The sequence below is a fragment of the Saimiri boliviensis genome, chromosome 9, assembly GCF_048565385.1.
Source record: "Saimiri boliviensis isolate mSaiBol1 chromosome 9, mSaiBol1.pri, whole genome shotgun sequence".
NCBI classification, from domain to species: domain Eukaryota; kingdom Metazoa; phylum Chordata; class Mammalia; order Primates; family Cebidae; genus Saimiri; species Saimiri boliviensis.
Window position 1 is genome coordinate 30,259,602 of NC_133457.1, and position 12,398 is coordinate 30,271,999.

The 12,398-nt window shown below is 47.7% G+C and overlaps 1 protein-coding gene across 7 annotated transcripts in view; it reads right to left on the reverse strand.

Moving 5' to 3' along the window:
* MECOM (MDS1 and EVI1 complex locus) overlaps positions 1 to 7,735 on the reverse strand; it is a 575,892-nt gene extending 568,157 nt beyond the window's left edge. For 4 of the 7 annotated variants that reach the window (XM_039480262.2, XM_003924961.4, XM_039480256.2 and 1 more), the window contains exon 1: positions 7,335 to 7,734. In XM_039480262.2, the coding sequence (XP_039336196.1) occupies positions 7,335 to 7,371 (37 nt within the window). In that variant the 5' untranslated portion in view covers positions 7,372 to 7,734. Of the gene's footprint in view, positions 1 to 6,839; positions 6,859 to 7,334 lie in introns of those variants that run through there. The other 3 variants (XM_039480260.2, XM_010335686.2, XM_074405631.1) reach the window with 2 other exon arrangements.
* Between the last annotated feature and the right edge of the window lie 4,663 nt (positions 7,736 to 12,398).

Consider the following 12,398-nt stretch of genomic DNA (forward strand, 5'->3'; position numbering starts at 1 on the left):
GCCCAAAAACTGCCATGTACAAGGACTTTCATTCATAAATGTCATCATTTGAACAACCTTGACATATACAATGAATTCATTTAGGCAGTTTCTTCAACAAGGTTAAGGAAACGTTGGTTCTTTTTGTTCTGTAATTAATGACCCCTACACACGTTTACTAAGATAATAAAATCTCTTTTCTAAAATGTATCCTTTAGAATTGTTATAAAAGTCAGTAGTCAAGAATTTGGCTGACTATACAAGCCAAAAGCATGTTTGCTAACGAATAAGAATAATAACTAAAATAAAAATAAAAATTAATTCAAGAATGAGTGCTTTTGAAAAGTCAGGAATTTGGTTAAAAATTCAGTTGCCTTTTTTTCTATAATGAAACAGTTCTTTAAGCACAAAACAGCTTTTATAATAATACTGAAGAGTATGGTTCCAAGCAAAACACTATCCCATTTTAATCACGGCTATTATTTTTGAAAATGAAAATGGCTGAGGTCATTGTAATCTATTTAAGGTTTGCATGGGTTGATGGTATTTTTGTCTTGGCTTAGAGTTCTCCACATTACCCACTAAATGTTACGGGTTTTGCTGTGTGCCCTTTCAAATCCCATTCTTACTAATAACGTTGTACTTTATACACATAAATTAGAGTAAATTCTATTTTCTTTCCTAACAACTTCAGATGAGGTCCACACTTTCAAAAGGACTGGAACTTGCCTTAAAAAAAAAATCAGTGTGTACTTCTTAGAACAACTATGTTTCTATATGTATAAAAATGCTGTATGGATATTTAAATGCTGAGTAATTAGTAAAACCATAGGACTTGTGGTTTTTATCACCAAAGTGAAATATGAGGATATCTGTATATTTACTCCTTCCAACTTACAAGGAAAATACACAGATAAAAAATGCCTAGAAACAAAACCATCTGGACAGAGTTCTAGACCTACTGATATTGATAGGAGAGGGGGTCTATATTCAGATAGCCATTTAGGACACTAAGGCTCTCTGTCCCTGTAGACCTAGTAGACAAAATTATCAAATATCTAAATACACTAAAGTTTACAGTCAAGTCTTCTTTTAGATGCAGTTAACATTTCACTGACTTTCTGAACTTAGTTGGTGTGTTTATTATAATTCACTATCAGGTCACACAGAACAGCCCACAATCCCTCTAAGTAGCCCCTACACAGCCACACGGAAGAGAATGGCTTCACAATACATACAAATTGTGGAGATCTGGCTATTAAAATGCCTTAAGATCTGTTTGTTTATTTTTTTAAATCAACTTGCAAGGCCAATGTAATAAGATGCTGTAGCTTTTATGAAAGAGGTGAAATAATTTTAAACACAGACACACAATGAGTTTATTTATTTAGAAACTTGTTAAATAGAGTCTGGGAATTCAAATATTCAATGTTGACATTGTACAGAACTGGCAAGAAGCCAGAACCCAGTCTCCAGAGGGACCCATTGGACAAGGAATTCAGGCCTTTCTCTCCTCCCACTTGAGCTAAATAGGTAGAAGCCATTAGTTATACCCACAGCAATATCTGAACCACACTCAAATAAGCTGCCCTAGCCAGGGCACTTCAAAGGAGGCTAAGTGTGTTTAGCTTTTTAGTGCTGAACTAGAGCAATATGTCACACTTTTGAAAGAGTTTTGTAAACAGTTTCTTCCCTATGTAGAGACATCTCTGAAGTTTCTTGTATGGCATGTAGTAAGCAAAGATAATTAACAAGGATTATACTTTTTTCATTTCCTGGAGGGGGGTAGGGAGGATAATACCAATCTGTGCAAACTAAGGATCTGGAAGAAGTACACTGTTTCTCTCTTCCTGTCTCCTTTTCTGGTTTTCTGATCGATTTGTCTGTCTCCTCTTTATCCTCTTCCTCACACTTGTTCTCACTATCCAGCCAATTTCCTTGAAAATTCCCTGGTAAACTCCGAAGGCCAGAAGAGTGGGAAGGGGGAAATATAATTTTAGAAAGAAGACCGTGGCTAGGGGAGTGGGGAAGTACGAAGGGAACTAACGATGTATCCTGGGCCGCCCAAGAGTTAAAAAAAAAAAAAAAAAAAAAAAAAAAAAAGCAGACCCTACAGACTATTTCAGAAAATGCCTAGACAGCGGCTTCCAGCGGAGGAAGGGTTAACTGTCACTCCAGAAAAATGTGCCCGGCATCATCAGAGTGTGACTGTTCCCTCCCACCCCATCTCTCCCCCAAACCCTCTCTCCATTGCCCTATGAGGCTGGGAAGGAGCCTATCCCAAACGGGAAAGTCAATGAGTGAGTGTGTGCCTGCCTTCTGCACAAGAGTGTTCCTTGTCTTCCTGAAGCCAAGACGTGTGTGGGTGTGCACGCGCATGTGTGGGTGTGAGTTTAAACTGTTAATGTAAACCCAGCTCCAGGGGAAGGAGCGCGCCAGGCACGCAGCCCCTTTGAGACTGGAGAGGGGAAGAAGAGTTCTGGCCAAAGCTTGGGGCCCTGAGCTGAGCAGTCTGAGGAGCAAGATACAGGGGAGCCCCGAAGTGAGCACTGCCTCCCACTTCACTGGAGCATCCCCGCCCCACCCCCATGTCCATCTGGGGCCACTTCCCCAGCACCAGTCGGCTTTGAGATGAGGCGTGGGAGGGTGTGCTCAGCTCTTGGGAACAAGACTCTGGGTGCCTTGGGAACAGGGAAAGAGCTGGTGACCAGGAGATGACAAGTCAAGTCAAGTTTCTCCATCTCACCTCCCGCTTCTAGCGGAGGCGACGCGCAGGGGAGTGCCTGGAGAGAGGGGGGCAAGCCGGGCTGGTCGGGGGCAACTCGTCTGCACTCTCTGGTCCTCCTAGCCTGGGGAGGACGGAGCCGGGCGTCCCCACTTCCTGCCCCAGGTCACGACTGCAGCCTACGATAACCTGGCACAAACTCACAAAAATAAAATAAACTCCCAAACAGTAATATGTTTAAAGAGAAATTGCTTACAATTTCTTACCTTCAACTTCAAAAAAAGAAAAAGAAAAGAAAGGAAGGAAAAATAAAAAGGAAAAGAAAAGAAAGAAGAAAGAGAAAGAAAGAAAGAAAGAAAGAAAGAAAGAAAGAAAGAAAGAAAGAAAGAGAAAGAAAAAATGTGGAATGACATGTTAATTTCTAGTCGATAACTTGTCCTACGTGTTGAATGTCTGTCCCTGCAGGAAGCCGGACCCAGGGCTCAGGGGAGGCCTTGGCTCAGAAAGCCTGAGAGCTGGGCTACCCGGCAAAAATCACACTCACTCACACTCATACACACACTCACATGCACTTCATAGCCAAGACCTGCGACTCTGCAGCTCCTACAAATAAAAAAAAGAAGCCTTGCTTTTTAGCCTTTCTGCCTCTACAGCTAATGAATCGTTCCCTTTCACAGTGTTGGAGATGAGGGAAGAATGAAAAGCGTAATTAACCTTCCCCTAAACACAGAATTTTTTTTTTCTTTTTTTGGCAAAACACATCAAAATACTGCAAGAAGACTGTGCTCCAAGTGCCAAATGCAATAAAGAAGCCCTAAGCCGGGGTAATAGTCAAGTAATGGCAAATAAACTGCCTTCCTAGAAGGGGCCTCGGCCTCCAATGGGAGAAAGATTTTCCTCCTCAAAAGCAATCTGAAATAAACAAATAAACTTTTTTTTTTTTAACAAAGCTCCGTTTTAATCTGAGTTTCTTAAGGATGAAGGAAAACCCAAGTAGGTAGGCATACAGAGAGTGAATGCCTGAATCTGGGCGCTGTGTTTGTTGTTGAGGATTTGTTTTGTTTTGTTTTGTTTATCTTAGGTACTGGACTGCTAAGGTGAGTAGTTTAAAGACGAGAGAATGGGTCGGCATCTACCTTTGCTACTTCAGAGCCTGTTTTTAAACAGAGAGCCAGTGAAGGAGTAACAAGTGCCCCCCTCGCCGCGGTCTTGCTAATCGAAACGCCTTTTGCCACTTTACGAGACTTCTGGGGGGCCGGTGGCTAAGGGAGTTACTGGATGCAACTCGTTCTCTGCTGTGACTGAATTCCTGTGAGTTGTCACTTTGGGGAAGTAAGGTGAGGGTGGCTTCGGTGTTTCTGGCTCTAGACGTGCTGGGCAGACCCAACCTGCGCTTCCTTTCCATCCATCAGGACCATAGCAACTGGCATTTCTGGCACGGCCCAGGTGCTATCCTAGCTGCCCAAGAAAAAGACTGGGAAGTCTCCCCGCGCTGCCAGTCGGCTTGGCTTTTAGTTTTCTTTTCTTAAAGATGGAAATAAAATTCAGGGGTGTTAGGCACTACAAATGTCAATCTTCCTGCTTTTCCTTTTATTTTTAATTAATTTTTAATCTTCCCAAATGATTTACAACGAATTTATCAGTTTCAACTACTGTATAGAAAACGAACCCTGCAAGTTGGAACCTGGGCTGTGCATTCAATCTCGGTGTAGAATCAGTGGGTATTCTCAGGGTCTGTGGTCTCTGGTCTAGGTCCATGGGCTCCTGTACTGTAGCCAAGACCAAATCAGGACTTAAGACCACCAAAGAAATTTACAAAAGACCAAAAGAACAACAAGCTATGGAGAAAACAACTATTTATATGTAATTTGTTTCCTTCCATTGTAATGTTTTCTCTTGCCACAATAAAGATAGATTTGTTTTTTACAGTATTGTGGTTACAATGCCCCTTCTAAACCCAGAAAAAGAAAAACTGGTGCAGAACAGTGAAGTTTTCGTTGGATGATTGCACCGCAGGGGTCACCAACCATCTCCGCCATGCGCTACTCTACTCGGGGTAGGGAAATCTCGCTTTAAAATACAAAAATCTGTAGTTTTACTATGATTTCCTTTATTACCCAGATTGCAACTAAAAAAATGCAAAGCAGCGCTTCTGTCTGAGAAAGGCAGCAGCGGCAGCAACAGCTGGAGCAGTGCAAGCGGCAATCTGAGGCTCAGTAAAAGTTTGTAAGAGTTGAGATCTAGCTATCAGAAAGCGGCAGCGGCATCCTTAGAGACCCTGGGGACAAATTAAATGGGTCTTCCACCAGTTGAATGACAAGTATCATCAGATCGGAAACAAGGCTCAGTTTCTGGGTGTTGAGTGTACTGTGCGTGCGAGAATACTTTAAGACGGCAGCGTACGGCTTGCTTGGCAATTAAAATAGTTGAAAAAGTTGCTCAAGAAAATTCGAAGGGATTTGTGTTCTGCTTTCACTTCGGAAGATACCGGGCAGGGACTTGCGGCGCGAAGCCTTAGGCTTTCATTTCACAACTTAGACAAGGTTGAAAAAGGGCTACCCACCCCCACTCCCCACCCCATTCCCGCCAACTCCCCCCCAACACACACACACACGCTCGCTCTCTCCCAACCTTTAGTCCAAATCGGAGTCCGCGAACCTCAAGTATATGTACATTTATTTCCCTTCAGATTAAAATAAAGACATCGGCCTCATTTAAAACCAAACAGGGAAAACAGTTTCACTGGCGCCCTTTGACACTGTAGCAGCGAGTGCAATCAACAATACCCAAAAGAGAAACAGATGGACTGATGACCCAAAGAGCCCTATATTTAGGTTGGTTTTTGAGACCCAGAGGAAAGGAAATGTATCCGGGAGTGTACGAATGCTTGGGTGAGGACTAGACAAAGCACTGGAAAGGCGCCTGGGATAACAGCATCTCGCCGGGCTACACCGCCAACTCCACTGCCCGCCAAGCGGAGCCTGCCGAGGTGCTGCCGCCTTGCCGTGCTGCTGCAGGGACGGGGCAAGCAGGGAGGCGTGGATACGATACCTACTGTACTCGGTTCTACTGTGCGAGGGACGCGCGGGGGGAGACGGATTTCACTGGGGAGAAGCATCCCACCCACCTCCCATCTCATTTCTCCCTTCCGTAAGCAACACAATTAGAGTTCTGTTTTCGGCGAGTGCGAGTGTGGGAGAGCGAACGGCGGCCTGTCCACTCCCGAGGCAGCTCCAGCCCCGCGTCTTGACACCTCAAGCAGGAGCGCTCGGAGCTGCTCCGGAGCTCGGCGCCGCTGAGTCCCCTTCAACTCCAAGTAGAAGCATTTGGACAAACGCAGCCCTGTAACCTACAGTCCTGGCAGAGCATCACACCATGTGGGACAGTGTGGGCCCCGCCGGCGAGGCCAGGCGAGTCCTCCAACATTTTGCTGTAAGAGTGGGGGATGGGATTCCCACCGCCCCCGCCCAAACCCATTCGCCCACATCCCGCCAGACCAAGGCCGCTCTGCGCCGGGCAGGCAGGGGGCGCCGGGGAGGGTTATTGACCCTGGACCCAGGCTGCATCCAGACGAAGCGCGCGGGAGGCTGTCCTGCGCGCTCTCCACGGCCCAACGCTCGGGCAGCCCGCCCCCTGGGGGTTGCTCGGCGCCCAGCCAGCACGAGGTGCGCGGGTCGCAGCGCGCCCTCTCTGCCTTCTGCTCCTAGGCTGCCGCCGCTGGCTGTGTGCCCTGCACTCCCGGCTCTCCGAGCGCTCGCTGGGCCCCTTCTCTCCCCACCTCGGAGCACTCGCTAGGCCTCTTCTCTCCCAACCTGCGCGTGGCTCTGTGGAGCCGGTAGCTCTACTCTCCCGTGCTCCCCGCCCCCACCCCGCAATTACAGCGGGGTGTCCCCCACTCCCCGCCGCAGTCCTCCCGCCGCGCAGCGCAGAGCAGCGCCGGAGAGCGTGGCCGAGCGCACAGCGCCCACTACCGCAGCCGCGGCTCGGCGCAGCCCACCCGCCTGCCCGCCTGCCCGCCCGCGCAACTTCCAGCGGCCGCCTAGCAACTTTTCCCAACTCCACCACCGCCGACCGCCGCCGCCGCCACTGTGGCTCCCTCTGAGCCTGCTACCCTACCCAAACCCCAGAAACAAACCTAGGCTCGAACAGGCTCCCTTCTCTTGCCCGTCCCCCCACCCCCCGCGCCCTCCTCCTCCCACACCCGGGACTAGCTGGTTGGCCAGAGGCGACTCTCCCCCGCCTGGGGGGAAGGGGAGGGGAGGGGGAGACTTTCTCCTCTCCTCTTCCCCCCCACCCCACCCCTTCGCGCTCACTCTCGCGCTCTCTCCTCCCTCCCACCCCTAGCCTTTGCTGCCCCCACCCCCACCCCCACCCCGGGGTTGCCACAGCTGGTCGGCGCGCGGGGCTGAGGGCTGCCCAGGCTCCTCCGGCCCCCAACCCGGGAGCGAAAGCGCGGGCGACCGGGCGCAGAGGCTGGGACCGGCAGGTTGCTGGGGCTGCGCTGCGCCTGCCCTCCACCCTGGGCCCCGGCGCGAGAGGCAGCCAGCGCTCCCTCCCGGAGCGCTGGAGACAGATATGCAAGATGGCAGAGGAGGGGGAAAAGCCAATAGAAAAGGGATATTGCACCTACTTGTGGCCAGTTTCCTTGCCCTGCCTTTGGATCTCATGCTGTGCCCAGTCCTGCAGCCGCTGGTGTGTGGTTGGGGCTTTTTTTTCTTGGATCTTTTCCTTCTTTTGCTCTCCCTCTCGCTCCCTCCCTCTCTCTCCTGTTTCTCTCTCTCTCTCTCTCTCTCTCTCTCTCTCTCTCTCTCGTTTCCCACTCCTCCTCTCCCACACACTCACTCAGTCTTTTCTTCTTTCACTCTCTCTCTCCCTCCCTCTCTCCCTTTCTCTCAATCCACACTCGCTATCTCTCCAGCATTGTCAGTTTGGACACCTTCGCACATGCGCGCTAGACGCCCCTCCAACATCTCAGCGCCGCCAAAAAAAGTTTGGAGCGATTTATCACTTTGATTTGGAGATCTTGTCAGATGGCAATCGCCGAGGAGGCGGAGAAAGGGAGCCGCGGGGAGGGCGGCGGGGGGCGGGGAGCGAACGCAGGGAGCCAGAGGGGAGCAGACACCTCGCCCAAAAAAAAGGGAGGGGGGAATTGAAAAGGCTTGGGCAGAGGATTGATTCCGTGTTAGAATCACCAATAAGCTTGTATCATGATTATTGTTATTGTTTTTCCCACCCATTTTTCTATACCATCCATGAGGGAAGAAAGAAGTGAAGAGGGAAAGAAACTTAAAAAAAAAATTTTTTTAAACCCTCCTCCTATTAAAGAACTAAAAGGGCTGGACCTTCGGCTAATAATCCTGGAGAAAAGTGAGAATCATCCTGAACTTGAGAAATCTCCTGCTGCCGCTGCTCCTGCTACTGAAGCTATTGCGGCTTCCGCTTTTAGAGTTGTAAGCAGAGTAAATGACTGGTTTTTTCCTCGATTTTAGCTGTAATACCAACGCTTGCTGCCATCCTTGGGACATTTCACTATTCTTTCCCTACCAAGTAGTAATGATCACCCTTGATTCCCGGGTCCAGGCCGGCGCGGGCATTTGACATCCAAGACCTTCTGCTTTCCCAGAGGTCGGCTGTCACCTTCCGGCCTCCCCCACCGCTGCCCCGGTCGCCTCCCGGTGCGGCTCAGCCTGCCTGCCATTTTCACTCACTCGCTTAAACCTACAACCTCAGGGTCATAAGAAAGACTAGTGGTATTGGGGGGTGGATTCACACACTCTTTAAAAAAATACATTGTTGAAATTTTCTTTGATTACAGCATTTACCAATGAAGTGTCAGTCAGATATGGGAACACCTAAAGGGGCTAGCTGTGTACAAGGTATGAATCAATCCCAACTAGGTATAGATTTTCTTTTGGTACAACCTTCTTGCATTAAACAGTTTTGTTCAATACCTTCTATGTGCTATTTATGTCCCCATTAATATCTGTTGCAAATCCTGCCAGACACCATAAAGGAAAATCACAATCTTTTCAGTCTCCGTACTGGAACAATACATTCTTGATGTTCAAGTTAAAGGAAAAGAAAAGCAGGTCCTGGGCATGAGTTTGGCAAAGACGGTGGAAGGGAAGGGGGATTACTGAGAGTGCCCAGTTGTACCTAATGGTATTTATTATCAAATCTAGTACTGTGGGTATGAGAGAGCAAATAGGAAGGTTCAGTCCCAAATGGTATCAATAGCCTGCAAATCTCTTTATTCAAGAGAATCAAAGTTCAAAGAATTTGTCCTGGTTAAGGATGCCCACCATTTTTCTTTCTCCAGAGCTGTGTAATTCTGGGAACATTTAGCTGTAAGATAGAGGTCCCTGGAGAACCAAGCTACAGTTCTCAAGGGAGACAGATGTATAAGGTTGAAATGTGAGGAAGGGAAGTGGGGAGGTAAATGAGGGAATTACACAGAACAGGAGTAAAACGACTTCTAAAAAAGAAGGTGCCACACATATGGGTACGAGAGAACTCTATTATCCACTCTGAATTAAAGAGGCACCTGGGTTTTTTTTCCAGACCTAGAATTCCCGTTGTCGTGTGCATAAAGGTGAGTGTGCTAACACATTTGGTGTGTGCAAAAGCACCAGCCATTCCAACATTCTGTTAGGTTCCCACAGGTCTTTAACTCTAAAACTTCCCCCAAAATGTGACTCCACCAGCTTCCCTCAGTTTAGATAGAGAGGTGCCTTCCTTCTGACCAGTAAATGTCCTCAAAGGAAAGGGAGAAGTGGGGCTTGAGAACCTTTGGAAAGGAGAACAAAATCTCTAGGGAGAGAAATACACGAGGCTGACTGGCAAGAAGTTCAAAAGCTGCTTCTGATCCGTGTAAGGGACTCTCTAAGGATCATCCCCTAGGCCAGGGGACTGACTAGCAGCACCTGAAGATCCCAGCTGTCAAAATCTAGAAGGTCTTGTCCCCAGTCCCCATCTTCCCTTCCAGGCACCCAGGAACAGCTAAGCACCTTGCCTTGGGAGACCAATAAAAAAAAAAAAAAAGAAAAGAAAAGAAAAAGAAAAAAAAACCCGCCATCCTCCCCAACACTCCTCCCGCTTATCCCTTTCACCTCATCCCCAGGGGGTCTGTCTATATCTGAGTTCTCTTGGAGAAGGGAGGTTAAGAAGGGCGCAGGAAATGTTCCAAGGAGAGGAAGGGACCAAGGTACCAAACCCTGAGATGAATGCAAGACCCACATGTGAAGCTAAGCTTGCTGTTGCTGCTGAAAAATGACAAACCACGTGGCGCGTGGGAGGGTAGGGGGTGGGTTCTGCGAAGGGAACTGGGTGGGAGATGGAAGACTGAAGTAAATCAGAGTCTCCGCACCTCCAAATTTAAAGGTCCCTGATTTTTAAACTTTTCTAGAAGGGGGGTTGGCAGAGTGAGCGGTGGAATGAGGTGCGGCTGGAGCACCCTCCCCTTCTAGTTTTTAAAGTCCCCGCTGTCGCTTCAGCGCTCCAGTCTTTCTCCCTGGTCTTTCCAAGAGTTTCGGGCCACCAGAAAATCCAACCTCTTCTAACAAACAATAAACGCAAACTCTTCGGTGTCCCCAGGCCAAGCCATTCTGAAAAGACAAGGCATCGCCTTTTTCTAAAAAATAAAAGTATTCGCCATATCATTCTTTTTTTTTTTTTTTTTTTTCAAATCTGAAAGCTAGGTTTCTTTTCCTTTTCTCTCCTTTTCTTTTTCTTTATCACTTGCTTTCTGCCCTAAATGTGTTCTAATGAAGAGCTAACTTGCTAGTTCGAGTGTGTTTAACCTGATGGAGCAAACACCCAGCAGCAGCCCGTCACGCTGGCGGCTGATAGCGCCGCGACCTCTGTGTGTCCGCCCCGGCCGGTTCCCATTCTCAAGTGCCTGGACCCCGTCACTTCCACCTGTCCCAGGTCCCAGCCGTGAGACCAGAGCAGGTGACTCTCTGTTCAGCGGCCCCTGGAGTTCCCGACACCCTCTGATGGGATGTCTAAGTTGCCCAAGAGAAAAGAGGCCTCCAACAAGTTGGCGGAGCTGCCCTCGCCACCCGCCCCCGCCCCATCTCTCGCCCTTCCCGCTCCTCCTGAAATTCGTTTTCTTGGGGGACAGTAGCATGGATTCCACCGTTTACTTGTGTTTTCTCCCAAGGAAGCGAGCATCCTGGAAGCAATGCCTCTGGAAAGTCGATACGTTTATGGGCTGTCTGAGTTTGCTTGTTTTATTACTGTCACTGTTTCGGGTTTTCGTTTGTTTTTTTTTTTTTTTTTTTTTTTTTTTTTTTTTTTTTTTTTTAGCAGAAGCGAAGAGCTTGAGATGGAAGTTAGAAGGTAGATGGGGATTGAAGAGAAAGACACAGACAAGTGTATCCCTTCCCCCACTATGTTTTTTAAATTAATGTTAGAAATGGCAAATAACCGATTTTCAATACATTACATGCAACAGGAAATTTTCCTTTCCTCTCATTATAATTGAACCGGCCCCACAATATCTTTGGAAGAAAGTTTGAATTCTTTATGGAGGTATTTCTAGGCCTATTGTCTTTGTGCAGTGAACTTTACATCATGCTATTCAATCACAACCTATATTCTTCTGGCTACCAGCAAGATTAATTTAATCATTGTAATGCAATTATTAATACTGTTTACCCAACGCTGGGTTTCAGGTTGGCTGTTAAGAAATTAAACTCTCGCCGGGTGACCAGAGCTAGGCAGGGGTTTCTTCATGTTGAAATGAAACAGTCCTCTTTATTTAGTCTCAGGGCTCCAGCTTTCGGCCATCGGCTCAATTAGCCAAAATGGAAACAATTTTCATTCATTGCAATAACTCACTGTTCTGGAGATCGCTTTCAAAATACACACTTTATTATTATACGCTGACCTCGGTGGCGTGGAGTGGCAATAAAAGAAAGAGGCAGAGAGATCTATCTAGCCCCCTTGGGCTATAATTATTAGAAATTAATTGGGTTCAGGACCCTGGGTAGCCTAGCTAAATTAATAGCTTGTCTAGTGGTTTAAATCCGAATTTTCAGTCCACAGGAGAGAAAGGGAGAGAGTCACAGACATGAAATGCAGACCCAAGGGACGCCTGAGTTTACTTGCAAGACACTCATCTATTAAATAGTGTCCAGAATACGTTTGAATTGAGGAGGGGGGCTGAAGTAGGAGGGGGCGGGGGCGACAAGAAAGAATGGAGCAAGATGGGGAGGGAGGCTGAGAGTGAGCGAAAAGGTCTCGAGTTGATTTTATTCGATTTTTCTTGCCTGCATTGTTTTCGGGAGGGGTTGCATTTAGGGGTTAAAATAAAAAATAAAGATCCCGTGTACTCGGAGCTGTCGTGCCAGAGTAAAAGTGAAAAGGGAGCCTTAGGCAAAAGGAAATTACTGCGAGCCCGCGTGACCTTTCAGGGAGGTAATCAATCAAGTGATCAACAGGGATATTTATCATCGCTATATAGGACTACTTCGCCCTGCACAGGCGGTGTGGGGGGTGGGGCTGGGGGAGCAAGAGGAGGGTGGAGACACGCGCGCACTCACACACACACACAAAAGTTTCAACAAACCCGATAAGCCTCGAGACAGAACACGTAGGCTTTAATAAATGTTAAAACTACCTGTTGTCTTACATTGTCGGAGAAACACACACACATACACATATAAGCGCACATCCAGGCAGCAGCAGCTGC